This window comes from Canis lupus, chromosome 29 (assembly GCF_048164855.1).
Source record: "Canis lupus baileyi chromosome 29, mCanLup2.hap1, whole genome shotgun sequence".
NCBI lineage: Eukaryota > Metazoa > Chordata > Mammalia > Carnivora > Canidae > Canis > Canis lupus.
Genome location: NC_132866.1, coordinates 30,891,319 through 30,917,992, shown reverse-complemented (window position 1 = coordinate 30,917,992; position 26,674 = coordinate 30,891,319). Strand labels below are relative to the sequence as shown.

General features: G+C 51.7%; 1 protein-coding gene across 2 annotated transcripts in view; it reads right to left on the bottom strand.

The window, feature by feature from the left end:
* SLIT1 (slit guidance ligand 1) overlaps positions 1 to 26,674 on the bottom strand; it is a 170,459-nt gene that overhangs the window by 33,460 nt on the left and 110,325 nt on the right. For both annotated transcript variants that reach the window (XM_072805858.1, XM_072805859.1), the window contains exons 5-21: positions 24,270 to 24,341; positions 23,095 to 23,166; positions 22,387 to 22,458; positions 21,700 to 21,863; positions 20,231 to 20,378; positions 19,678 to 19,749; positions 19,118 to 19,189; positions 16,682 to 16,753; positions 15,812 to 15,955; positions 9,807 to 9,970; positions 9,070 to 9,093; positions 8,788 to 8,932; positions 8,455 to 8,529; positions 8,127 to 8,270; positions 5,578 to 5,721; positions 5,126 to 5,292; positions 2,187 to 2,319 (exon numbers count right to left, since the gene is read on the bottom strand). In XM_072805858.1, the coding sequence (XP_072661959.1) occupies positions 2,187 to 2,319; positions 5,126 to 5,292; positions 5,578 to 5,721; positions 8,127 to 8,270; positions 8,455 to 8,529; positions 8,788 to 8,932; positions 9,070 to 9,093; positions 9,807 to 9,970; positions 15,812 to 15,955; positions 16,682 to 16,753; positions 19,118 to 19,189; positions 19,678 to 19,749; positions 20,231 to 20,378; positions 21,700 to 21,863; positions 22,387 to 22,458; positions 23,095 to 23,166; positions 24,270 to 24,341 (1,884 nt within the window). The remainder of the gene's footprint in view (positions 1 to 2,186; positions 2,320 to 5,125; positions 5,293 to 5,577; positions 5,722 to 8,126; positions 8,271 to 8,454; positions 8,530 to 8,787; positions 8,933 to 9,069; positions 9,094 to 9,806; positions 9,971 to 15,811; positions 15,956 to 16,681; positions 16,754 to 19,117; positions 19,190 to 19,677; positions 19,750 to 20,230; positions 20,379 to 21,699; positions 21,864 to 22,386; positions 22,459 to 23,094; positions 23,167 to 24,269; positions 24,342 to 26,674) is intronic.

Sequence of the window (26,674 nt, the reverse complement as noted above, 5' to 3'; positions counted from 1 at the left end):
ATGAAGCTGGTCTCCCCATGGAAGCCCCAGATTCAAACAGGCCCAAACAACACGGAGCTCGGTGCTTTTACACCCAAAGTGGCTTCCCCCCTGACTACCTCAGCATCACACTCACACCCGAACCACCCAGGCGCAGGACCCTAATGATGACTCTGCCCTCTCCACAGCACCGCTGATTCTCCTGCCTACTGGTTGCTGCTCATTCGCTGTGTTCCAGTCTCACATCTCCCCCGAATGCACACCGTCACCCAGGCCTGGGCTCCTGTAGCCGCCTCCATCTGTCTCCCCACCTTTGCCTCTCTCCTGGGACCCACTATATACACTGCCACCCAAGTTGTCCTCAAGCCAAGCCCATCAGAAATCCTCCTAATGCTCCCTAAGGTTCCGCATGTCTGCAGGGCAGTGCTTGGGATTCAAGATGCTGTGAAGATCCCCTACGCCCCCCCATGCCATCCTTGCTAAGCAGTGACCCAAGAACCAGAAGCTGAAGCCCCGGATGGGTGCCCTGCCTGGGACCCCCACCAACTATAGCCCTCAGGATAGCTCGCCCCCACCCTCCAAAGATCCAGAGAACAGCAAAATCAGGGCTATATTACTCACCCTGACCCATCACTGTGTCATACAAAGTGACTTCCCACCCATCTCATGTGACCCTCTCAACGGCTCTGACCAATACACCCAGTGGCCCCATTTTACAGCTGGGAAAATGAAGACTTAGAGTAGTGATCTTCCCAGCCTCTGAACTTCAGCAACCTCGGTCAAAGACAGCAGGCTGTCCCACCTGTCATTATGTTCAGGGTGGCTATGAGGCACCAAGGAGAAAACATCAAAAACTAGGCAAGGGAAGGGTGGGCAGGTCACAGGACAAGGAGTACAGTGGCTGATGCGCTTGTGAGGAAATAGCCTGCCTCTGGTAATGAAAGACACACAAACAAAAACCTCATGCACTCCCCACAGGGAAAGGAACCCCCAGCTATGGAGGCCTAGAGGGATCAATCCCAGGGGATATGAGGAGTAAGGGACTGACCACAGCCTCTTATTCGGAGGTGTCTGCTGAAGAAGCCCAGCTCTCTGTCTCTGTCATACACACTGACATCCACACCCCCACATAAGCTCAGATCCCACATCCGAATCAACAAAGATTTTAGCACCATGACGTCCAGTATTGCTGGGGCTGGGTGGGGAGGGATGGTGGGGGGGAAGGCCACTTCCACACCTGGCCAGTAGGGGTGCAAAGGCAATGACTTTTCTTTTCTTTCTTTTTTTAAGATTTATTTATTCATTCATGAGAGACGGGGTGGGGGTGGGGGGCAGAGACACAGGCAGAGGGAGAAGCAGGCTCCATGCAGGAAGCCTGACGCGGGACATGATCCCAGGACTCCAGGATCAGGCCCTGGGCTGAAGGAGGCGCTAAACTGCTGAGCCACCCGGGCTGCCCGGCAATGACTTTTCTGGAAGGCCATCATGCCAAAGGCAGCAAGAGTCCTAACAATGCACTGCTCTTTGACCAACAGCTTCACTGAAGGGATCTTCACCTCAGCACTATTTATAATAATAACACAATTTAGTAAAAAATTGGAAAACAATTATACTACCAACAGGGATTTGTTATATAGACCACAGTAGATTCATATGGTGGAATAGTATGCGGCCAGCAAAATAAACTTCTGTGAGAGTTTTCATGACAGAAGGGGATGCTCATGAGATGATGTGAAGTGAAATTCATAACGTTACTTCTTAGTTTAAAAGCAGACATTAGCAGGGTGCCTGGGTGGTTCAGTTGGTTAAACATCTGCCTTTTGCTGAGGTCATGATCCCAGGGTCCTCGGATCTAGCCCCACATGGGGCTCCCTGCTCAACAGGGGGTTTGCTTCTCCCTCTCCCTCTGCCTCTCCCCCAGCTCATGCCTTCTCTCACTCTCACTCTCTATTCTGTCTCTCAAATAAATAAAATATTTTTTAAAATGTAAAAAAAAAAAAAAAAAAAAAGCAGGCATTAGCTTAAAGTGAGGAAGCACTCGCTGTGGGTGACCGTGCCATCCAATGACTGCAGAGTGAGGGTCAAACAGAAGCTCAACGCCTTCTTGGAACCAGCATCTCCTGCAATGCCCTAACTCCAAGCCCTAGTCAGCTACTATCTGTTTCCAGTTACCGTGTCCTCCTGATGCCAGGCCTGAGGCTACTCACAGTTCTGTGACATTCTTGGGGATGCCCTTGGGCAGGACGTGGAGGTGCTTGTTGCTGCATCGGACCACGGTGTCCAGGCAGGCACATTCCTGGGGGCACTGTGGGCGGGGCAGGCAGCTCCCCTCTTCCTGGCCTGGAGAGGAAGGCATGAAGCCACATCAGTGAGGGGCAGGCCTTCTTAGGGCCTCTCGCAGCCATGGTGCCTCAGAAGACTTTCTCTGATACCATCCCAGGCACCAGTAAGTCTCCTGGCTTCACCCCTTCCCCACCAGGAACAAAGCCCCTTGGACCTGTTTTGAGGTTAAGATGGGTCTTAAGTCAATCTCTTCTGCCTCAGATCCAAGGTGGGCCTAGGCACAGCACAGGAAGAGGATGGCAACCATATCATTTCTTGAGCACCTACTGTGTACCAGACACTATATCGAACATCATCTAACAATGCAGTAAGAGAGGGGGCACTGGCACCCCTAGAATGCAAGCACCAAAAGAACAGAGACTTGTTTCTTCTTCTTTGCCTGCAGAAGGAGCCCAGCACATAGAGCAGAGCCTGGCACACAGTAGCCCTCAAAATAGATCAGTTGAATGAATAAATGAATGAATTTATGCTTTACTGAGATCTGGAGAGGTTATATAACTTGCTCAGCTCAGAAGGCTGGTCCGAGGCAACAGAGGGCCTCTACCCACATGAAGCTGACACAGAATCTGACCTCCTATCACACCTCCTTCATTTATTCATTCATTTATTCAGTAAATAGTGCTGAGAGGTCTCAGTCTGCCTTCCTTTCTTCCGACTAGGTGTAGGAGGAACAATAAGGATCCCATGGTAGGAGTTGCTGAGGGCCCTAGGAAGCAGGTGACAATAACTGTCGGTTATGGAGGGTGGTTGTAGGCAGGCACTGTGTGATAGGGCTGAACTTCCTGAACCCTCAAAACGTCTCTCTGGCAGGTGTGCTCTCAGCACACTGATGGGGACACTGAGGGCAGAGTGGTTAAGTGATGTGCCCAAGGTCCCCCAGCCTGGAAGAGGTGGCACGGGACTGGAATCCAAGCCAGCTGGCGCCGGAGCCTGCCCTCTCCACCACTGGTCCCACTGCCTCCTGGCAGCAATGTCTCAAAAGTGTCCAATCCCTTCATCTCAAGGAAGTTATATGCAAGGGGGAAAGTTGAAGAGAGCTGACTACCAGGATGTTCCTGGCAGCGTGGGGCATAATAGCAGAACTTTGGAAGTGTCTGAACACCATGCAGCCAGGCTGGTTCAGTCAATCATGACACTCTCCAGACAATGTCTATCATGTCAAAAATGTCTGCACAGGCGGTACTACAAGATCCTATGTGTGTCACACGTGTGCACACAAACACACACAAAGCTCGGGAAGGTCACACAGTGGAATATTAACAGGAGTTATTCAGGGCTGGGGAGCAGGAGCAAGGGACACACTCGCGATCTTTTTACTCTGTTGGATTGTCTCTTGTTGCTGTTTTTTTGGAGAAATGATAATGCCTCACTTTGTAATTAGAAAAATAAAAAGAAACTGTTTCTTGAGGAAAAAAATAGTGTTTTCAAGGGATACTTAATAACATAAGAAAATGCCCCAAATATACAGTCAGGTGTAAAAAGAAACAGAATTTTTGGGTGGAGGATGGGTAAAATAGGCAATGGGGATTAAGGAGGGCACTTATCGTGATGGGCACTGGGTGATGTATCAAACACCAAACACCTGGAACTAAAATAATGCTGTATGTGAAGTATACTGGAATTTAAAATTTAATTAAATATTTAAAGCTGAGTGAAGTAAGTCAGTTGGAGAAGGACAAACATTATATGTTCTCATTCATTTGGAGAATATAAATAATAGTGAAAGGGAATACAAGGGAAGGGAGAAGAACTGTGTGTGAAATATCAGAAAGGGAGACAGAACATAAAGACTCCTAACTCTGGGAAATGAACTAGGGGTGGTGGAAGGGGAGGAGGGCGGGGGGTGGGGGTGAATGGGTGACGGGCACTGGGGGTTATTCTGTATGTTGGTAAATTGAACACCAATAAAAAGTAAATTAAAAAAATAAATAAAAAAGAAAAATAAATAAATATTTAAAAAAACAGAATTTTTTAAAAGGCCAGCAAGTTATTATATAAAACTATATAAAAAGATTTATGAGAGTAGTATGGAATTTTTAAAAAATAAGACATAAAATTGCTTTAGAAAAATCCATTGATTTTGTTTAGAAAAATACCCTGGCCATCTCTCTTGGTGTGAAAGTTGAAGCTCCTCACCCAGTACCACCCTGGCCTGGATGGGCCAGTCTGGGAGCGGAGGTGCTGCCTGGAAGCGGGCTGGAGCAGGCGGGCCAGGCGGGCTGGATGCCCACAGCAGGGGCAGGGCCCAAGAACAAGGACGGCCGGGCTGAACCGCAGCCTGCTCTGTCACGCTGGGTGAATCTGCCCCCAACGGCTGCTCGGTGTGCAGGGAGCTCCGTGGGTGAAACAAGGGATGGCTGCATCCCACTCGTGTAGGGAAAGGAGGGGGCAGCCAGAGAGAGACTGCAGGTCTGGAGGACTCAGGACAGGGGCATGAGAAGCAACCAGGTTTCCCACACGCGGGCCCGGGAAGGCCGCGCTGCCCCTCACGGACAGTGTTACAGGGTTGACCTATAAGCCCGGAGCACTGAGGCACAGCCAGGAGGCAGATCCCTGCATTACACATACCTACAGACAGAGCAGACACTAGGAAGTTAACTGTGCTTTTCTCTAAGTGACAGAGTAGTAGGTAACATTTATTTCCTTCTTGTATCCATACTTTCCCACTTTTTAAACAGTAAGCATGTTATTGCTCTTCAAGTCACACAAAGCTGCTGCCAGGCAGGAGTAGGTACGAGGCCAAGAGTGGGTCTCGGCCCTGGCCCGGGGCCTCCCCTCCTGCCCAGGGCCCCACACGACTTACCTTCCTCGCACCTGAAGTCAGGGAAGGCCACGTCCTGCAGGGGGATCTGCCTCAAGAAATCTGGGTTCTGGCACCGTGGGTTCCCTGTCACGATCTTCCTCCTCCGCAGCCAGTCGCCAAGCCAGGCCAGCTGGCAGTTGCAGTTGAAAGGGTTGGCCAGGAGGTTTCTGCAAGAGGCGGCTGTGTAACCACCCACATACCCTGCCAGCCTCGGTTTCCCTGCAAATCCCCTTCGGGCTGCCACATACTGGCCACGCGGCCACCCAGCACTCTTTACCCGATGACCAGCAGTGATGAAGACGTGCCATTCTGACGCAGTGGGAACCCAGAGACCACTCACCCCAGTGAGTCAGAGTAACTACCCTTGGGGGGTCGGGGTGCCGCCGGGGTTCAGACACTGGTGCCGGAGCCCCAGGTCTGCCCACTCACTCACCCCCCAGGCCCGGACTTACAGCGTGGACAGGGCCTGCAGGGTGTCGAAGGCCCCGGGGGAGATGGTGGCGATCTGGTTGTCATAGAGCGAGAGGAGGCGGACGTTGCGCAGGCCTGTGAAGCTGTCGTTGTGGATGCAGCTAATACGGTTGTTCCTCAGCATCCTGGGGGGGCGGGAGTGGGGCAGCTGTGCTGTGCCCTGTGGCCACCTACCTGCCTGGGCTTTGCCCACCACGACTCCCCCCTCCACATTCTCCTCTCCAGGCAAGGAATAGAGGTTGAGAACCACAGCACCAGGACTCCCCGCACCCATGCTCCCCTTGAGAGCCCCCCTCCTAGACACTCTCCTGCTGTCCCTCCTGCCTGCAGAGTGCCCACCTTTATTCCCTGGGTGCCCATGGCACCCTCCAGCCATGCTCCATATCAACCCCTGGAGACACTTGCTTAAAACCTACACCCAGTCATGTTCCTGTCCAACCTGAAGCCCTAGGGGCCCCCAAACTACCTGCAGAATAATGTTTACACACTTTACTGTGACCTGCAGGAATCTGTCTAACGGAGCCCCAGACCAGCATCTTCCCACCTCCCTAGAGAGCCACATACCCTTGCCTCTTCTGTCTGCGGGCATGCTGCAAGGGCCTGCATCACCAGGCCTTCCCTGGCTACAGTTTCCTTCTAGAATGACCCCTTTCCTCATTTATATCTGAGAAAGTCTCTGTTCACCCTCAAAACCCTGGCTCAAATCCTCTCCCCAACTAAAACCAAGCTGGACACAGAATAGGCAATTCACAAAAGAAATTAAAATGGCTTATGAACACTGATAAAAAAAAAATGTCTAAACTTACTAGTAATCAAGGACAGGTTAAAAAAAAAAAAGAAAGGACATGTAAGCATATTGAATCTTTGCCTGACAAATTGCAAAATAACTAAAAATATAATGTATGAATGGGCATTTAGGCCAGCAGGAGAGTGACCTGCAGCCTCCCTGGCAGTGAGAGGCATGGAAGACCCTAAAATGGCTTCAGGCTTTCATCCAGTCAGGCTTCTTTTAGGAATTTGTCAAAAGGGAATAATCCTGGATGGGCACAGAATTTCATGATAAAGATAATAACCACGACATCACTTACCACAACAATTAAAATAGCCTAAATTTCCAATGATTAGGTAATACGGAGTCCTTCAAAATGATGTTGTAGAAGAAATTTTTTTAATTTTATAATAAATTTATTTTTTTTATTGGTGTTCAATTTACCAACATATAGAATAACACCCAGTGCTCATCCCGTCAAGTGCCCCCCTCAGTGCCCATCACCCATTCACCCCCACCCCCCGCCCTCCTCCCCTTCCACCACCCCTAGTTCGTTTCCCAGAGTTAGGAGTCTTCATGTTCTGTCTCCCTTTCTATATTTCCCACACATTTCTTCTCCCTTGTAGAAGAAATTTTAATGATATGTAAAGGTGCTCATGTTGCATTTAAGGGCAAAGCAGGTCACTAAATAAAATGGATTATAGGATTCTGTTCCGAAATACCTACATGTAAGCATCCGTGTGTCTGGGTGCACATGTGCATGAGTATGCATGTGGATGCACAAGACTGGAAAGTGCTGATATCAACAATGAACAGCGGTCATTTGTGTGTGGTGGCAGAGTTATGGCATTTCTTCTCCCATGCCTGTGCTGTCACTCGTGTGTGCTTGCTGGCCCTGCCGCAGCATCTGCCCTGTCCCTCTCCTCTGGCCCCCTCCAAGCCTTCCTCAGAGGGAACCCAAGCGCCTGGCTGAAGAGCCCACCTGGCAAGTATATAGAATGAGGCAGCCCTACATGAACAGCCCAGGAAAACAGCCACACTAGATTCACATGTGCAAAACGCAACTGGCAAAACACAGCACAAAGACAATCTCCTTTTTGTAAAACAAACAAACAAAACACAAAAACCCACAGGGAACCCCTTCATATTCATTTCCTTTACACAAATCCCATGATATGTGCTCAGAAAACAGATCCAGAGCCCTACAGCAGGGCTGGGACTTAAACCCAGCCAGGTGGCATCTGGAGCTGTGCTGCCGCACATGGTAGCCGTTAGCCATGCGTAGCTGTTTAGATTCAAATTAATTCAAATGAAATGAAATTCAAAATTTTGTGCCTCAGTAGCGCTGGCCACATGTCAAGAACTCCATAGGCACGTGTGGCTACTGACTAGACAGTGCAGACGTGGGACACTTCTGTCCTTTAGGAAGTCCGACTGGACAGCACTGCTACTGTCCCCTCTCCAGGTCCGCGTGTCACCTGAAGAGCTAGCGCTGCCTGGGTGGGGAGAGGGGGCTCCCTGCAGCAGCCGCGGAGGTCAGATGACCGGTGAGCTCTGGCTGGGCTCCGGGCCACGGGATCCTAGAATCCCAGAGACAACGGGCGTCCCTGCTCCCCAGTCTGCACCGGCTGAGTCACCTCGGCAATATCCCTGCCTGGGGGCCATCCAGCCCTCCTGCCTGCAGCCCTGCGGGCCACTCCGGAACTAAACATACGTGGGTGCTCCTGCAGCCTGATCACCGGGCACGGCCCGCACACTCACAGGGTCCTCAAGCCGTCCAGGCCCCGGAACATGCCGCTCCGGATGGACTCCAGCTGGTTGGCCGTCAGGTGCAGCTCGCTCACAGAGGCGGCGCCCTCGAAGGCCCCATCTTCGATTTCCGACACCTTGTTGTTGCTCAGATTGCTGGATGGGGGGCGGCAGAAGAATTATAGAGCTGAGGAGCCTCCCTCACTTTCCTGCCCCTTGCCCCCTGCCCCCCTGCACGGGAGCCCTGCCTCCCCCTGGGAGCTCCCCCACACCCAGTATCTTCCTTCTTCCTCCCCAGCTACAGTCCTGACTACAACCTCCCCGCCAATGGGTAACTCACATCTTCTTCAGATGAGTGAGTTTTTTAAATATCCCAGTGGCCTCCAGGATGGAAATCTCATTGTTGTTTAATCGTCTGTAAGAGGCAATGAAGAGCATTTACACATTCATAAATGACAGATGTTAGAGTATCTTCCAAATTGAGAATATTTGGGACTCAAAGGGGCTCCCAGAATAATTTATCTGGCAAGGCAAACTGATCCTATTTCAAAGGAAGGTTGGGGTCTCCAGTGGTCCCAAACAGAGCTGGACCAGAAGGAAACCCAGAGTGGATCTGGGAGGGCTGGTGGGGCTGGGGGCGAGTGAGGGACACGGAGGGGCTGGGGGCCCTCACAGCTCAGCCGTGGACTGGGGGATGCGCTCTGGGATCTTGGTGAGCTTCAGGCTGGAGCACTCGGCCAGGCTGGCCTCACAGCGGCACTTGTGGGGACAGACTGCGTCGCTGTTGCACTCGCTGTTCAGCTGGTAGTCCTCTGTGCCTGCATTGACAGGGCAGGGGCGGGAGGCTGAGGGGCCCAGGGCAGGGCCTCCCCGGCTCCCCTCAGCCTGCTGCCCCTGCCCACCCACTGCCACCGCCCAACCCAGGCTGCCCTCAGTCCACCCCCTGCTCTCCTACCTGGAATGAAGTACTGCTCTTTGGCTGGGAAGAGAAGCAGAAACACCATGAAGCTAGAATCCTCTAGGACTTGCAGGAAGAGCCCAGGCCCCAACCCCACTGCGCAGATGAAGGCATCCCAGAAACAATACTGGGGCCCCAAATTTGGGCCCCAGAGCCCACGTGCCCAGCCCCCAGGTGGAGAAGGCCTGCTATGGAGATGTTCCTTGGCCAGGCTGATGCTGGGGGCAGGAGCACCCCCAATTGAACCTCTCAGGGAGCACCAAAAACATGTGTAATGGCCCAAGATGGAGATGGAGCAGAGAGGCATCAGGTCCCTGACCCGGATCCAGGCTCAGAAGCTGACTCACACTGTTCCCAGCCAGTTTCTGCTGCCTGGGAGCCTGGAGGAGGCAGCTTTCTCACTGGGGAGAGTTCCCAGGCTTCTCGAGTCTGAAAAGCAGTGGCATGAAAGCGCACTGATCTGGCAGTAGAGGAACCCGGGTCCTTGTCTGGGCAGGCCTCCTGCAAGGACCATCAGCCAGCCCTACTCTTCCCTAAGCCTCAGTACAATGAGGGCTGGGGCTGGCCAACCATTCAGACCCAAGTCTACAGTTTGGGAACTACACCCTCTGGTGAGGGTCTAGAGTGGTTTAGGACACGCTGTTGGAGCCATCCAGAAACATCATTGGTCCCTGGGCTGACTGAAGACAGGCAGGCAGGCGGACAGACAGACAGGTGGCCAAGTGTGCAGCTACCTGAGCACCGGAACTTCTTGCTCTTGATCTGCCCGATGCGCTTGTTGGCAAGGCGTCGAGGGCTGGCACAGCGGGCCCCGCTCGTCTCGATGGGGTTGGTGCGCAGGAAGTCCGCCAGCCACTTGAGGTTACAGTCACAGATGAAAGGGTTCTGGGCCAGATGCCTGTCCGGAGGGGGCAGAGTGGGGATCAGAGACAGGGTTGCAAACCTGTGCTGACCTCTGCCTGGATGAGGCCTTGCTGCTCGCTGGTGGCTGGTCTGCCGCCTCGGTACACCTACCGACGGAGAAGTCTTGCCAGCACATCTCAGCAGGGAAGGCTCTCTTCAGGCTCTGGAGCTTCCAGCTGGCCCTGCTCCACTCTCCTTCAAGCCTCACTCTGTCCCCTGTCCATCTACTCACCTGTACCCATACCCTTCACACTGCACCCTGGGACATTTCACAAACATGAGTGGAGGCAAGAGTGAGCTGGAGACCAGCCAGACCACCCCAGCCTTCCATGGGTGAGGGGACAGAATAGGTACTAGGACCCAGGCCTGTCGTGGGCTGGCCTCTCCCTGTGGCCTCGGGCAACAGCAGCTGCTCTCCATAGCCTTTGTCAGGAAGGTGTCTGGGCCAGAGGCGGCAAGGCTGCTCCTGCAGCCGGGCTGAGCGTGTCTCAACGTGCCTGCTGCAGCCCCTCACTTACAGGAATCTCCATTCCCACCCCAGGCCGTGAGGGCTGCCTCCCCCTGCCCATTTTACTTCGTCTTTTGACACAAGGGGAATTCAGAAAACATGGCTGAAAGCTAGTTATTGGGAGACCATTCATATCCTCTTGCCAGGCGGCCCTTGTGACCAGCAGGATAAATATGGGGAGGGGACAGCTGACAGGTAATGCTGACTGTAGGAACCTCTATTTTTTTTTTTTTAATAAATTAATTTTTATTGGTGTTCAATTTACCAACATACAGAATAACACCCAGTGCTCATCCCGTCAAGTGCCCCCCCCAGTGCCCTTCACCCACTCACCCCCACCCCTGCCCTCCTCCCCTTCCACCACCCCTAGTGAGTTTCCCAGAGTTAGGAGTCTTTTTTTTTTTTTTTTTTATTGTTTAACTTGGTTTATTGTGAAGTTTTTCAATCAGAAAACATTTGTTTTCTTTTTATTGTTGAGTTTATTTATTTATTTTTTTTTTATTGGTGTTCAATTTACTAACATACAGAATAACACCCAGTGCCCGTCACCCATTCACTCCCACCCCCCGCCCTCCTCCCCTTCTACCACCCCTAGTTCGTTTCCCAGAGTTAGCAGTCTTTACGTTGTAGGAACCTCTATAAGCAACCACCCGGGTGGCTTTGCCCTTCGTGGGCCCTCCCCACCCCAACAGGCTCAGGCCAGCCGCATCCGAACCACTCCAGCAGCCAGCTTGCCAGCCTGTGTCTTGGTCATCACAGCATCGGACGTGCCCTGCTTTCCAAACTGAGACAGCCGGGAAAGAATTCTCTAGCACCTGTACCTGAAAGTCAATGCTTCTGCGTGGAAGTACAGGAAGACACAGCAAGGGCTAGCTCAGAGGACGCGCCACCGATGGCCACTTCATATAATGCCATCAGTTCCGGCCATCTACTTATTGGCCTCAGCCCAGTGCCCTGACGGGGCTCCAGGGCTGTGCAAGCAGAGGCATGAGCCCTGCCAGGGTCTGCACCCAGCTCAGCTCTGACCTTAGCCACCCTCTCTCCTATTTGTCACCTCCTAGGCTCTGGTTCCTGTTTGGGATACTTAGTTGGAGATTTCTCTGCCCAGATGTCCCTGCCTCCCTGGGCAGCACACTCACTTTCCTGTCTCAGTCCTGGCTCCTGTCAGGATCATTCAATGGGCCAGGCCCCTCCCACCCCTTCTGCATCTGGTTGGACATTTGTCTCCCTTTTTAAACTGTCAATTTGCACAGAGAAGATGTGTTTGCTGACACTCCATGGCAGACAGAGTCCATTGATGGTTGAAAATACATTAGGATTTGGGGCTTGCTCTGGGATCCGCCCAGCCACCCAGCCACATCTGCCTATGTCTCACTGCCTGGCCTCTGCCTGAACTAATTGCTTCCTTTTATCACAATCTTGGTAGAAAATTCTGCTCAAAATCAATTCAAGTATATTATTCAGGCATGTATTTAATGTTCAATGGGTGTGGGATAGGATATATCCTTTTTAAGAACAGGTTATTTGTGTCAATGCCAATTTATTAAAAAAAAAAAAAACGTGAACCGCCACAGAGACAAGTGGCTTAAGTATTTGACACAAATTGGAATTTTTAATAATTGCAAAGAGCAGAGAGCTGAGAAGGGAAATGCTCAGGAAGAAGGAAAAAAATATCTGCTTGGGAAAAATATGTGAAAGGCACACCCAGAAATGAGCTGCATGTGTGGCCATGCCACTCCCTCCATGGACATTTGTGATAGTAGAAGGCAGAAGGGAAGACTGTATTCTCACTGTCCTTCTTGGAATATGCATTAAGAAGTCACAACTAGAAATCTTTGGGGGCAGATGCTCAGCATCATTAGTCAAGTTAAACCCACAATGAGGGGCGCTTGGGTGGCTCAGTGGTTGAGCGTCTGCTTTTGGCTCAGGTCGTGATCCCAGGGTTCTGGGATCAAGTCCCACAGGAAGCCTGGTCGTCTCTCTGCCTATGTCTCTCTCTGTGTCTCTAATAAATAAATTCTTTAAAAAAATAAACCCACAATGAGATGCCACTTCACACCCCCTAGAGTGGCTATAATCAAAAAGACAAGTGATATAAGTACTGGCAAGGATGTAGAGAAACTGGAACCTTGCTAACACGTGCTGGTAGGAATATAAAATGGGATTTACAACCATTTTGAAAAACTGACAATTTCTTAAAAAGTTAACATAAATTTCCTATGTGACCAGAACGCCCGAGAGAAATGAAAACATTTGTCCACATAAAGCAAATATTCACAGTGGCGTTATTCATAATGATCCCAAAGTGGAAATCCAATGTCCATCAACCAGGAAGGATAAACACAATGTGGTCCATCCATTCAGTGGGAAATTACTTGGTGATAAAAAGGAACCAAGTACTGTCACATACTACAATGTGAATGGACCTCAAAAACATGAAAGAAATCAGTCACAAAAGATGATATACCATGATTATTCCATTTTTTTAAAGAGGGGGTGCAGGGGCACCTGGGTGGCTTAGTGGTTGAGCATCTGCCTTCGGCTCAGATCATGATCCTGGGGTCCTGGGATCCAGTCCCGCATCAGGCTCCCCCAGCAGGGAGCCTGCTTCTCCCACTGCCTATGTCTCTGCCTCTCTCTGTGTGTCTCTCATGAATAAATAAATAAAATCTTAAAAAAAAATAATAGAGGCACACAGTGAGCAGGGGTGAGGTTGGGGAGGGGAAGGGCAGAAGGATAGAGTCTCAAGCAGCCTTCACACCCAGTGCAGAGCCTGACACAGGGCTCCACCTCACAACCCAGAGATCACGACTTGAGCTAAAACCAAGAGTCAGACACCTAACCGACTGAACCACAAGGCACCCCATGATGATTCCATTTTTATGAAATGTCCAGTAAAAGCAAACTATAAAGACAGAAATTAGATTAATGGTTACCTGAGGGTCAGCCAGAAATAGGGACTGACTGTAAAATGGACACAAGGGATTTGGGGAAGGTGATGGAAAAGTTCTAAAACTTGATTGTGGTGATAGTTGAACAACTGTAATATACTGAAAATCATTGAGTCGTACACCTAGAAGAGGTAGATTTTATAGTATATAAGTTATACCTCATTAAAGCTGGGTTTATTTTAAGATTTTACTTATTTACTTGACGCAAGGAGCAGGGGGAGCAAGCAGGGGGAGCATCAGAGGGAGAAGCAGGCTTTCTGCTGAGCAGGGAGCCTGACATGGGGCTTGATCCCAGGACTCCAGGATTATGACGTAAGCCAAAGGCACATGCTTAAATAGCTGAGCCACCCATTGAGCCACTGTTAAAGCTGCTTTTGTTGTTGTTGTTGTTGTTTTAAAGCTACTTTTAAAAAACTTTTAAGGGCACCTGGATGGCTCAGCGCTTAAGTGTCTGCCTTCAGCTCAGCTCATGATTCTGGAGTTCCAGAATCGAGTCCCACGTCAGGCTCCCTGCATGGAGCCTGCTTCTCCCCCTGCCTGTGTCTCTGCCTCTCTCTCTTTCTGTGTCTCTCATGAATAAATAAATAAAATCTTAAAAAAAAAAAAAAAGAGAGAGAGAGAGAGAGAGAGAGAGAGAACTTTTAAAAATCTCTTGGAGCGAGAAAAATTGCCGCAAAATCAGTATCCTAGCCCAGGCACTTGGCTGCAGATCTTGGAGCTATGGACAAATCAAGCAGGATGCGGTGAGTTTCAATCTGCTCAGGCCTGATCCACGACTCCGTCAAGTGGTTTAACTATCCAAACCTATACTGAGAATATCTGATTATTCCTGGATCTGTGCTTCTTTTACTCTTGTTCCAAGCTGTACTCTGGTTGTTAATATATAGTTGTTTATGAAAGTCCAGTTCTTAGGGGTGGTAGAAGGGGAGGAGGGCGGGGGGTGGGAGTGAATGGGTGACGGGCACTGGGGGTTATTCTGTATGTTAGTAAATTGAACACCAATAAAAAATAAATTAAAAAAAAAAAAGACCTGAAAAAAAAAAAAAAAAAAGAAAGTCCAGTTCTGCTTTCCCGCCTTAAGTAATGAGGTCTATTCTTACGGAAAAAGCACAACTGAGGAGAAAGCTAACTAACTTCTTGGTGACAGTGAAGAGATGCCTGAGACCAAATCCCTGCTCTACTAGATGTTGTATGACCATGACCTCCCGCCTCAGTGTTCTCATCTGTGCAGTTGGGATGACAGACTGTACTACCCCCGGCCACTTAAAGTGTTCAGTAAGATAACATACAGAATGAGCCAGGGCCTGGCACTGGGTCAGGGCTCGGTGAACAGCAGTGGCTGCTTGGTTCTCAGTGCCCCACCATTCCTGCCTTGCCTGTGGGAAGACTTCCTGTTTGGACATTCTGCTCCAAGTTTGTCCTCCACTTGTGCCCTGCCAGCAGTGACCAAGACCTTAGGTCTCTGTCTAGTGGGCAGAAGCACTCCCTGAAATCCAGCCAGGTAAATGGACACAAAGACAGGAGCCACCCCCAGGAAGGGCAATCCACTGGATGTGTTCACTCTCCTTCGCCCTGGGAGGGAGACAAGCTCCTCATATGAGACCCTCAGTCCTGACTCCTATCCCCAAGGCTTTCCTGTGTGTGGGACCTGGGAATCTCCTTCATGCCTTTCTCTCGGACTTCCCGCTGGCTGTGTAAGATAATCCACCTTGCCCGTGTCTCCCTATAACTTCTGATTTCACATACTTGGCAAGATTTCCCAGTAGCGCTCCAGCTTCCTCTCCCTGGCTGTAAGTAAATTAATTAGCAGGAGAGGGCTGTAGGTGGGCTCATGGGCTTTAACCACTTTGTCTCCGTGGCTACTGTCCTTGTTGAGCAGGAGTTGTGCCTTTTTGCCTTTTGTTTGACCTGTTTCACACCTATGCGGCCCCCCACCATGCAGATATTATCTGAAGGAGAGCACTGTCCAGCAGATAAACAATGGCCATGAAAAAATTAATAATAAATGCCCCCCCAAATAAATATAAATGCCCATTAAGCATGCAAGGAGCATTTACAATGAACTTAGCTCTGTACAAACATCCCCTTTTATCTCATAACAACCGTATGAAGAAAACCATATCCTCATTTTACAAATGAGTGAACTGAGGCCCAGAGAAGCTAATTAACTTGACCAGGATCACACAGCCAATAAGAGGTATAGTTGGGATTTGAACCCAGGACTTTCCAACCCAAAGTCTGTGCTCTTTCCTCTATATGAGGCCACTCCTGGTGGGCCAAAGGCACAGGACAAAACAGCTGCCTGTCCCCGGGGGCTGTCACTTCTCCCTAGGTCCTCCTGCTGGGACTGAGGACAGGAGGGCAAGAGGGCACTCACAGGGTTTGGATAGCCCTCAGGGAGGTGAAGGTGCCCTTGGCAAGGCTCTGGATCTTGTTGTCATACAGGGAGAGAAGTGAGAGGTTCTGCAGATCCTGGAAGGCATCGGGCCGGACACAGTTGATCTTGTTGGCGTTCAAGAGCCTGTGGGCAGACCAGAGCCGGGTGGTGAGGGGAGAGGCATAGAATTGGCCACATCAACACGCCCTGGGCACCTCCCTGGCACCAAGCAGGTATTGTCTTGGGGAGAAGCGCACAGAAGCAGGGGAAGGGAGTCCAGCCCTTTGGATGTCCACTCCATACAGGAAGCAAGAACTCCGACTGCCCTCTCTGTGCAGGGGGCCGTCTTGCTCCACCTGCACCTTTCCCTTTCAAGGAACTGCTACAGGGGCTCACAGGGCTCTTGGGAAGCAGAGAGCACAGTGGTCAGGCCACCTCCCAAAGGCATTCTGGAATCTCTTCTCCTTTCCAGGAGAAGCTGGGTTTCCAGGCATCTAAGACGGAGCATTTGGGCTCTGTGCTCTTGGATCCTGGGAGAGAACCCCTACCTGAAAGCTCATGCTTCAAGGAGGCTGAGCTGGGTCTGGGTGTCCCCCTATAGGAGACAACTCTGTCCCTTGCCATGCTGACCTCCTTGGGAGCACAGGCCTCTCAGCTCAGGCATCCTGTGATCAGCTCTGAATCTGACCCCCCTCCCTCCCTGGCCTCAACAGAGCCCCAGAGTCCCTCATGGCATCCCCAGCTCTGCCATCATCCTAGGTCCTTGCGTCCTGTACCCGAAGGAGGCTAGCAAGGCTTGTCTGAGAGGCCAGAGGAATATAAGCCCCCTCCCTGGACGCCACCCAAGGACACCTGCAGATGGGTCCTTACAGGAGCTGTAGGGTGTACAAGCCTCCAAACACACCCCGGGGGAGGTCTGTGATCTTGTTCCCATACAGGACCCTGGAGACAAAAGGCAGCAGAAAGAGAGAGTAAGAAGACAGCCAAGCGGGTGGGACATTACTTTGTAAGTAGCAGCCACACAGTGGCACCACCCCTAAACCATTCACAGGCACAGCACAGTGGTGTAGGTTTGTTGCAACAAGTGGCCAGCAGGTGGCAGTAAAGTGTGTTGAGGTACTCTATGGGCGAGAGGCAGCCGTGAACCCCACTACTGGAGGAGCAGCCCCCCAATACCCACTCTCTGCCTCATGCACGGAACCCACAGAAGCAGAGGAGCCCTTTGGGGAACCTCATGGGAAATTAACCTGGCCCTGGATGTAAAAGGAGGCTGTTCAAAGAGGAGAAAATCTCATGGGCGAGATAATTAACATATTTTCAGAGAATTACAGGAAAAAAAACCACGAATAACAGACAGCATGCATGGAATGAGCTCTGACATCAAGCAACAGATAACACCAGAAAGAAACAGATCAATGTTTAGCTGTGTGGAGGCCCAGGCGGTAGGCCTAGGCCAGTGGGTTTCTTCACCTTAGTTCTCTGCGTTGACCAAGAATTCCATGTATGATCAGGAAAAAAGCAAAGGTTCCAAAAAGCCATGCAGGCAGGAATGGGATCTGGAGAGGGGACGTAACAATGGGGCTTGGGGACAATATTGCAAGCAGCCCCCAAAAGCCACCTTGGAAACCATTCAGCCTGTGTAAAAACAATCAAGATCCTTTCTGGAGGAAGGCACAGCAGAAGCAAAGGCCTTGCAGTGGATCCAGGTTGGCCCGTGGTGAACTCAGTGTGGCTTAAGTAGAGGAGACAAAACGAATAATAGCTTGGATTTTACCCAGAGAGCACAAGGAAGCCTCAGAGACAGGATCAGATTTGCATTTGGAAATCTGCAAATTAGGTGAGGAGGGCAGAGTGGAGGGGGCAGGGGCTGAAGCAGGGAGACTAGGTCAGAGTCTGCCAAGGTGGACACTGTCCATGAAGGCTATTAGCATGACATCAGCACAAATGGGAATATGGCGGTTTAGCATCACCTTCAGCCCAGGGCCTGATCCTGGAGACCCGGGATCCAGTCCCACATCAGACTCCCCGCATGGAGCCTGCTGCTCCTTCTGCCTGTGTCTCTGCCTCATTCTCTCTCTCTCTCTCTCTCCCCCCTCTCTCTCTGTGTGTCTCTCATGAATAAATAAATAAAAATCTAAAAACAAAACAAAACAAAAACAAATGGGAATATGGTGGGAGACGGCTTGGCCACATATCCATGAGTAACAGGAACCCACATGAATGGGTTATTGTCATGTTCCAATTTAGAAAGAGTTTCATTCACTTCTTAGATGAAGAGCCCTGCATTTTGCCAGGCCACCTCCAGAATCTGATGGTAGAGACTCCCCACCAGGCTGCCCGGTACAGCTGTGTAGGTTATACACTGCACAACCTAAGGGATGCCATTCAGGATTGGCCCCTCTCAGTACATCAGACTCCACTCCAAGAGAAGAGGGTGCACACAGAGGCACTGAACTGGCAGCCTCCTACATTGGAGGAGGTTACTCCTACATCCTACATCCTCCTCCGTTGGAACTCCCCAGCGGAGTTCCATCCTATTTCACTTCCCAGGCCCCTAGTCTATGCAAGGCATGCGTCCAGTACTGCCAAGGATAAGCAGAAACACTCACTCCTCAGAGTAACAAATGGCCCCTGCCAAGAGGGGCTTGCCCAACCACAGGGTGCCCTGAGTGTACTCTGTATAGACAAAACGCTTGGGACCTCACAGAGCCCTTGGCGAGGGTTGCAAGCAAGGGCTCTGGGAAAAAGAGAGATGAGGTAACATTTCCAAGATGAACTTTTGATGCTGCATGGCATTTTGTAGATTGATGCACACACCCCACCCCACCCCCACCAATAAACTCTCCAGGGAAGGGAAATGGGGAAAGGCAGAGGAAAACACTTTCTTCCCACCCCACCACAACTTGGGAGCACACCTGGGTGAAAGGCACAAGGTGTAGCAGATGTCACGACTGGAGCTGGGAGTGGCTGTGCTTATGATTGAGCTGGGGAAGGTTCAGGAGCATAGAATGCTGGGCTCCAGTGGGGAGGCGGGGCCAGCATGGAGGCGGGGCCAAGTCAGGGGACAGCCGCAAAGAATGTTGCGAAAACCCCCTTGGTGGCAGAAAGAGCATCAGAGTTGCCAAGGGCAACAGCTCTGCCTGCCTTTTCCAGGCACTCAGCCCTGAATTCCCTCCACCCGTTCCCAGTTGCAGAGCATCCACCAGCAAGGAAGGGGGAGCTGGGCACAGCATCCCCCTGCTGAGGGGCCCTGGCACAGGGGCGGGGGGCTCCCTGGACCCTGGCAGACTCAGCACTGCTACTCACAGCGAGTTCAGGGAGCGGAGGCCCTGGAAGGCATCGGGCGCAATTTCTGCAATCTGGTTGTTGCTCAGGTCTCTACAAGGTGAGCAGGAGGGAAGACTGCTGAATCCCCCAGCCGCCACGGAGCCCTGCTTGGACCCTCCTCCCAGATGCCTTGGAAGGGCAAGCATTTCTCTGACATTAGAAAAATGAGGGGCCATTTCCCCCATCCACCTGAAAAGCCCCTGGCCACTATTTCTGAGGGCCATGCCCGGGCTGGGCAGTCCAGCCTTGGTCCGTTCTTGAGGATCCACATCCCAGAGGTTCCCTACACCCTCCCCCTCACATCCACAATTGCTCCTAGGAGTGCCCTGGCTGAAATGGGAGGATGAGGTCAGCTCTGGTCATGTGCCGGACTTGGGCTCAACACCCATTGAGGCCTCACGATAACACTATGAGGAGGTCACACTGCCACCATCAACCTGGCAGGCAGAGTCAAGACCTGCCCCGTGGCTGTGGCATGCCCACTCCAGGCCCTTCCCCCTGCCCCATGCTGACTCCCAGGAAGCACGGGAGACACTCACATCCTCCGCAGCTTTCTGTAGGGAGAGAAGGCTCCTGGGGGGATGGACTTGATCCCATTGAGCTCCAAGCGTCTGCAGAGAGAGAACACAGAGGAAGCCCGGGGTCCAGTTACCCAAGTCCTGCCCATTGCATACTGGGCTCACATGCCCAGACCAGGCCCTTTGCCCCTGCTCCCATCCTCCTTCTGGAGCAGACAGGCTGGCACAGGCAGAGGAAAGGAGCTGCTGTATTTGAGCCCATTACCCCAGATTTTTGTGGCTGAAAGAGGCCCACAAATCAAGCTGATACTAAGAAACCGATTTCAACAGACTCAACCAGCTGGGCTGGAAAAACAGATCACGAGACACCCCCTCCCCAACTCTCTAGAGCTACCCAGCTTTGGGTAGAGGGCTCCAACTAGTCAAGGCCAGCTGTCTCTCCTCCATTTGTACTGAGCGGCCTCGGAAGGGTCTGGGGGGGGGGTGCCTCAGTAGAGCCTGCCCAGCTCCTCACTGGACCACCAGAGTCTGGCCCAGGCTGAGGGCCTGTGTCCCAGCACCCAGCTGTACTCACATCTCCGTCATGGTCTCAGGCAGGTTGGCGGGGATGGCGGTGAGGCCTTTGCCGCGACAGTCCACAATGCCGTTGCTGCAGGAGCACATGGCCGGGCAGGAGCCAGAGGAAAGGGTGCAGGAAGGCACTCGCCCCGCCTCCCCTTGGCCTGAGTAAACAGTGGGCTGTGACCTGGGGTGTCCCATATCAGCACCTCCTACCCCAGATATAGCATCACAGGTGGGGACAGGGCATCTAGTGTCTCTCTGAATGTGGATGAACCTGAGGAGATTACCAGGGACTACCGTGCAACTGTGGGTACCTAGCACATAGCACGTGCCCGCTAGATGTTTGCTGAACCTGAATCTGAACCTAGCCATGCTGCAGAACAGCGTGATTCACACACTAGGGAATCCTAGCCTGAATTCTGAAGCTCCAGGTCTAGTCAATGTCATTCAACACTTTTGAGCCTGAGTCTCCTAATGGTCACCAGAGAATGACAAGGACTATGTTTATCAAGCACTCACTCTGTGCCACATGCTGTGGGAAATGTGATACATGTGTTATCTCATTTAATCCTGCTGCTCAGCCCATTATGGGTGTGATATTCTTGGGGCCATTTTACAGGTGAGAACACTGAGTCCTTGATATTAATTAGTTTGTGTAAAATCACACAGCTAATAGGTGGTAAAACCCGGATTAAGCCTAATGGCTGATATAAATTTTTTAGATTGAAATATAACATATCGAGTGCACCATCTTAAGCGTGTAGCTGGCTGACTTGCTACTATGGGTACACCACAGAACCTTCCCCCGACAGAGAATCTTTCTATCAGTCAAGAAGCCTCCGTTGTGCCCATTCTCCAAGGCAAACACTATTCTGAGACCTGTCACCAAAGATCTGTTCTGCTTATTTGTGGATTTCATATAAATGAAATCAGACAGCAGGTCCTCTTACATCTGGCTTCTTTCACTCAATACAAAATCTTGAGCTTCGCCCATGTTGTTGTGCGTATCAGTAGCCTGTTCTTTGTCACTGCTGAGCAGTATTCTATTATATGGGTATATCATAATTAGTTTATCCATCCTCTTGCTGGTGGACATTTGGGTTGTCTCCAATCTGGGCTATTATGGAAAAAAGCTGTCTTGAATATTCTTGAACATTTTTTTTTTTTTTTGCGATGGGTGAGAACAGGAAATAATGGATGGAGTGGGTGAAGGAGATGGGAAGGGACAGGAGGTGATGAGTAAGGCAGGAGGTGATGGATGAGAACTGGAGATGTGGGTGGTCCAGAGGGTGGTGGATAAGGATGGTAGGTGATGAGCAGAAAGTGATGGGTGAAGAGAGGAGGTCATGGGTTGGCCAGATGTTAGCACATGGTCACAGGAGGTAATGGGAGGGAACCAGATGTGGGGAGTGGGGCTGGGGGTGGGGTGTGGCAGAAGGCAGGTGATAGGCAGTCGAGAGCCCCAGCAGGACCTGCACCCACCTGAGCAGCTGAACTCACTCTTCTGGACCTCAGCCACGTTGAGGCCACGCAGGCTGGCGGGGCCTGAGCACTGGGTGAAGAGCCCGATGGTTGGCCGCTGCCTCAGCCACTGTGAGAGCCAGGCCAGGTGGCAGTCGCAGAACAGATGGTTGGAGTGCAGGCGGCTGTGGGGGGCGGGGGGATAGAACAGCTCACAACCCACCTACCTGGGCCCCCAGGCCCAGCCCAACAGTGGGAACCCCCTACCAGGGAGTGGGTCAAGCCTCCAGTGCTACACTCCACCCCAGCAGTCAGAGCTCAGGCCAACTTGGGAATCACCTGCAGCAGCAGGACACTTCCCTCCCAGCTCATTCGGGGCAGCTGCTGGCTGGAGCATGACCAGCAAATGATTCATCCCACTGAGCTCACACAGACCCACTGCCCGAAATCACATTTTTATACACACACAAAAGAAAACAAATTGTTTTCCAAGGAAAAATCAAATACGAATGACACTCAACATCCTTCCATTTTAGGTCATTTCCCTCCCCCTTAGAGTCCTGACACCCCCCCCCCCCCCATGAGCACTGAGAATGCAAAGAAGGAGCTCTTTCTCCTGCCTATGGAAGCCTTCAGCCTCCTCCCACCACCCCTGGCACCGCCCTACACTTGGCCACTGTGCTCCTGGTTGCCCCTGGGCTGACTCACAAGGTCCGCAGCTTGGGCATGTGGTTGAAGCTGGACACAGGGATGGTGGTGATGTTGTTGTTGTTCAGGGTCCTGCTCGGGGGAAACCAGAGTCATTCAGCGTCTGTGCAGTAGGAACTGACATTGGAAGGAGGGACGGGGCTTCTCTCTGAGAAGCACTCAGACTCTCGCACCCTGATCCACCTTCCAAGGGAGCCAGGACTGGGCTGGATTCTGGAGAGCACACCCGCTGAAGAGCCTGAGGCACAGAGCCACCCCCAGAGAAACCCCTGGGCTGGGACAGTGGTTATCATGCAGCTGCCACAGATCCAAGTCGGGATAGGGCAGTAGAGCAAGAAGAGGGAAAGGCTGCCTGCGGGCTTGAGCTGGTTTGGGAGTTAAGTGTGGGCTTTCACAGAGGGAGACAGGGAGGCATTCCTGCCTCATGGGTCAGAAAGTCCTGGAAGACTCAGACCCTGGCCTGGGCTTCATCGTGAGCAGGGTAAGCCTGGGTCATGTGCTGTGGGTACAACCCCATGAGCCTGTGTCCCCCCATCCTGAGTGGCAAGTCCAGGAAAGCAGAGAGCATGGCCTCTGCCCTGGGCCCACCATCACCTCCCAAGTCTCCCGCCTCCCGTGCTGCTCCCAGCCCCATTCCAGCTTCCTGGGCCTAGCTCCCAAGTTACTCGGCTCTCCAGCTTCTGCTGCCTCTCCCCATGTTCTACTTACAGCACCTCCAGCCCCCGCAGAGCCCGGAAGGCTCCTTCCTCGATGCAGCTAATCTGGTTCTTGTCCAGCTGTCTGTGAAACAAAAGAAAGCTGTACAGGAAGGCATGTTGCCTAGAGCAGGGGTGTCCAAACGCTGTGATCAAGCACTCCATTAGTTTAAAGCAAAGAGGCCTGGCCCCAATCATTTGTTCAGTATATATGTGTTAATCCAAATAGTAAATACTAATAAAAGCTTATGTTCCTTCTTATTTAGTTAAAACAACAAATATAAATAAAAGTTATATTATAGTTCTCCATCTAACTTGGCATATCCTTTGGGGGAGCAGGCACCTGTGCCCTCGGCCCCACTTTGGAGACCACCAGGAGGGTGGTGGCAGCTGGAAAAGGAGACAGCCTCTCCCGAAGGCAGCAGCTGCCAGAGCTGGCACACAGATTTCACCCCGAGCACCAAGCGAGACTGACTAGCTGTGGCCACCTGGAATGCTGCTTTGGCAATAAACTGAAGCTATGATTTGGGTCCCTTGGGAAGGAAGGCAGTGCTCAGTTGTCTACTACAGACATGGGGTCAGGGAGTGACAAGCATGCCGGGCATTCACTTGCCATCCCTGCCACAGTCAGAACTCAGGGAGGTGATAAGCCCAGACCAGAATAAATTTGAATAGTAGGGATAAACCATTACATTTAAATAACACTTGATAAAGTGTATTTATTTCCATGTCTCATGCAAACTTCAGAACAAGCCTATGAGATAAATATGATGGTCCCATTTTACAGAACAATATTTTGAAACTCGGTGAAGTTAACCAATTTGCGGCCACTTCTACAGTATGTACCTGCAAAAGAAGATTCAAACCCAGCTCTCCCGATCTACTCAAGGGCAAGAGCATGGACACTGTGCCATTAGATGGACCATGAGCCTGGGTCCTGGGACCTAGGTACCTGGGACCATAAGCAGCCAGTTCATGACACTCCCTACTGCCCAGTCCCCAGAGGCTGTCTCCTTTGATCCCAGACCGTTCTAGAAGACCATGCTGGCACCAGCCATCTCAGAGCCCATACCAGCTGTTTGGCTCCCTGGACCACAGGGCTCGGGAGATGCACAAGGACACTGCAAGGGTGGCCCTCCAGCCCCTGCACCCTTCTAACCTCTTCCTTCCCCCCAGACCTGGACTTACAAATTTTTGAGGTCTGTAGCTCCACGAAAAGCTTTTCTGGGGATGGCCTGGATTGTGTTCTCACTCAGGTCCCTGAGAGGATAAAGCCAGAGGGAGAAAAACACTGATCAGAAGAGATTTCTCCGGAGTGCCCTGATGAGTCAGGGAGGGCAGGATGGCCAGACAATGCTCTAGCTCCTTGGGTAGTGCCTGGCACACACAGGCCTGCCTGGTAAGCATCTGTTGAATGAATAAATGAAGGAATGAATGGTGGGGCTGGAGGGAGGTACCCTGCCCTGGAAGGAGATCTGTCCCTAAACATCTGGCCTCTCTGCGCAGAGGAGGTTGCAGCTGGAGGGACAAGCCTGGGGCAGCCGTGAACAACCCTGCGAGACCGCCACCCTGCCCATAGACCTACAGAGGTCAGCTCAGCCCCCGAGGCATCATCCGGGGCTGCAAAGGAACAAGCAAAGGAGGCGCTTCTTGATGAGCCCACAGCCACTCTGGGACCCATGGCGAGTACACCCATGATTCACTCTCACCAAGGACCTCCCTGTCTCGTCATTGGTAATGTCCTGATGTGAGGGAGGAGGAGTTGCAGGGACACTGCGAATTCCTGGCCTCCACAAGCCCCAGACCAACTTCTGGACACATCCTCTGGCTCTGCTGGCAGATAGAGACTCTGGCACCTGCACACCAGCCTCTCCCTTCCTCTCTCCACATCCTTACTACAGATTTTTATAAATGCCCCCTTTCTGGGGCAGGTTTGTTATTTTTTTTTTAAAGATTTATTTATTCATGAGAGACACACATACAGAGAGAGAGAGAGAGAGGCAGAGACATAGGCAGAGGGAGAAGCAGGCTCCATGCAGGGAGCCCGATGTGGGACTCGATCCTGGGACCGCAGAATCACACCCTGGGCCGAAGGCAGGTATTAAACCGCCGAGCCACCCAGGGATCCTCCCCTACTGAGATTTAGTAGGTTTTCTGGAATAAATCTATTTTTTTTCTTCATTAAGTGTTGACCTGAGGACAATTTCCAGAGACTTGAAGTCATTTTTTAAATATTTTATTTATTTACTCATGAGAGACACACAGAGAGAGGCAGAGACACAGGCAGAGGGAGAAGCAGGCTCCCCTCAATGCAAGACTCGATCCCAGGACCCTAGGATCACAACCTGAGCCAAAGGCAGATGCTCAACCACTCAGCTATCCAGGGGTCCCCTGGGGCAGCTTTTCCTTGCCACAGTGGTGGCATCAACTGCCACTGTGTTCCAAGCATGTCCCCCAGGCCAGCACTGCCTAGCATGTCACATACATGAACTCACTGGACCCTTGCACTAACCATGGGGCTAATACTATTAGCATCCCTCTTTTCCAAAGGATCGAAAGGAGGCTCAGAGAAATTCAAGGGAAAGCTGGTGAGTGGTAGCTCCAGAATCTGAGCCCAGGCAGTCAAAGTCCCAGAGCCACCCCTCAGAACAGCTGCCCTAGGACCAGGAACTAGAAGTGGGGGAATGGATGTCCTCCCTTGTTCTGCAGAGAAGGGAACTGAGCTCCAAGAAGTGAAGCAATCTGCCTAAGGTTAAACCAGGATGGGGACCCAGGCAGTTTACAAGAGAGCCCTACATCAGATGTGCCCTCAGTGTCCTTAAGCTGGACAGCCAGGGGCTGACTATCCTGACGTAGGATCCCATGCTGGGCAGTCCCACAGCCCCCCAGCCCCTCTGGGTTAGGCCCACAGGGCATTGACCATGTCCTCCGGTTCAGCCATTCACTCCATAGGCCTCAGGGTTCATTGGCAGCCCCACAAGCATGGCCCACAGGTCTTCCCAGCACACAGTCCCTGGGCTATGAGGGCCACTACCCCTCTATCCAGGTTTTCCTGCTGAGACAGAGAAACAGAAGCAGTGTAGCAGCGTGCAAAGGCCCCGGGCTCTGAAATACTGTTCTGATCCTGGCTCCCCCGCCTCCTGGCTGTGCATCTGTGGGTCAGCCCCTTTCCCGCCTGAGCCACAGCATCCTCATGTACAAAGTGCAGATACAAGCCTGGCAAAGACTGTCCTCCAGTTCCCCTCCACCCTGTCCCTCTGCATAGAGCATGAGCTCCTTCCCCCAAACCCCAGCCTCTCCTGGCCCCCGGCCCCCTAACTGGCTCCAGGCACCTGTGGTCTGACGGCTACATCATCATCAACACCCTGTTCCATGCTTTTTCTCTCTCTCTCTCTCCTTGAAGGAAGGCATCTCAAGTCTGTGACCTAGACATTCTCTCCTCCAAACCTCTACTATTTTCCATGACAGCTTGTGCCCTGTTTCACTACAACCAGCTGCTTCTGTCCCTTAATGCAACCATTGCTTTGCCCCTTCTACCTCCCAACAGGTGGCAGTGGGTTTTGGGAGACACTTGTGTCCACCTTCCTCTCCTT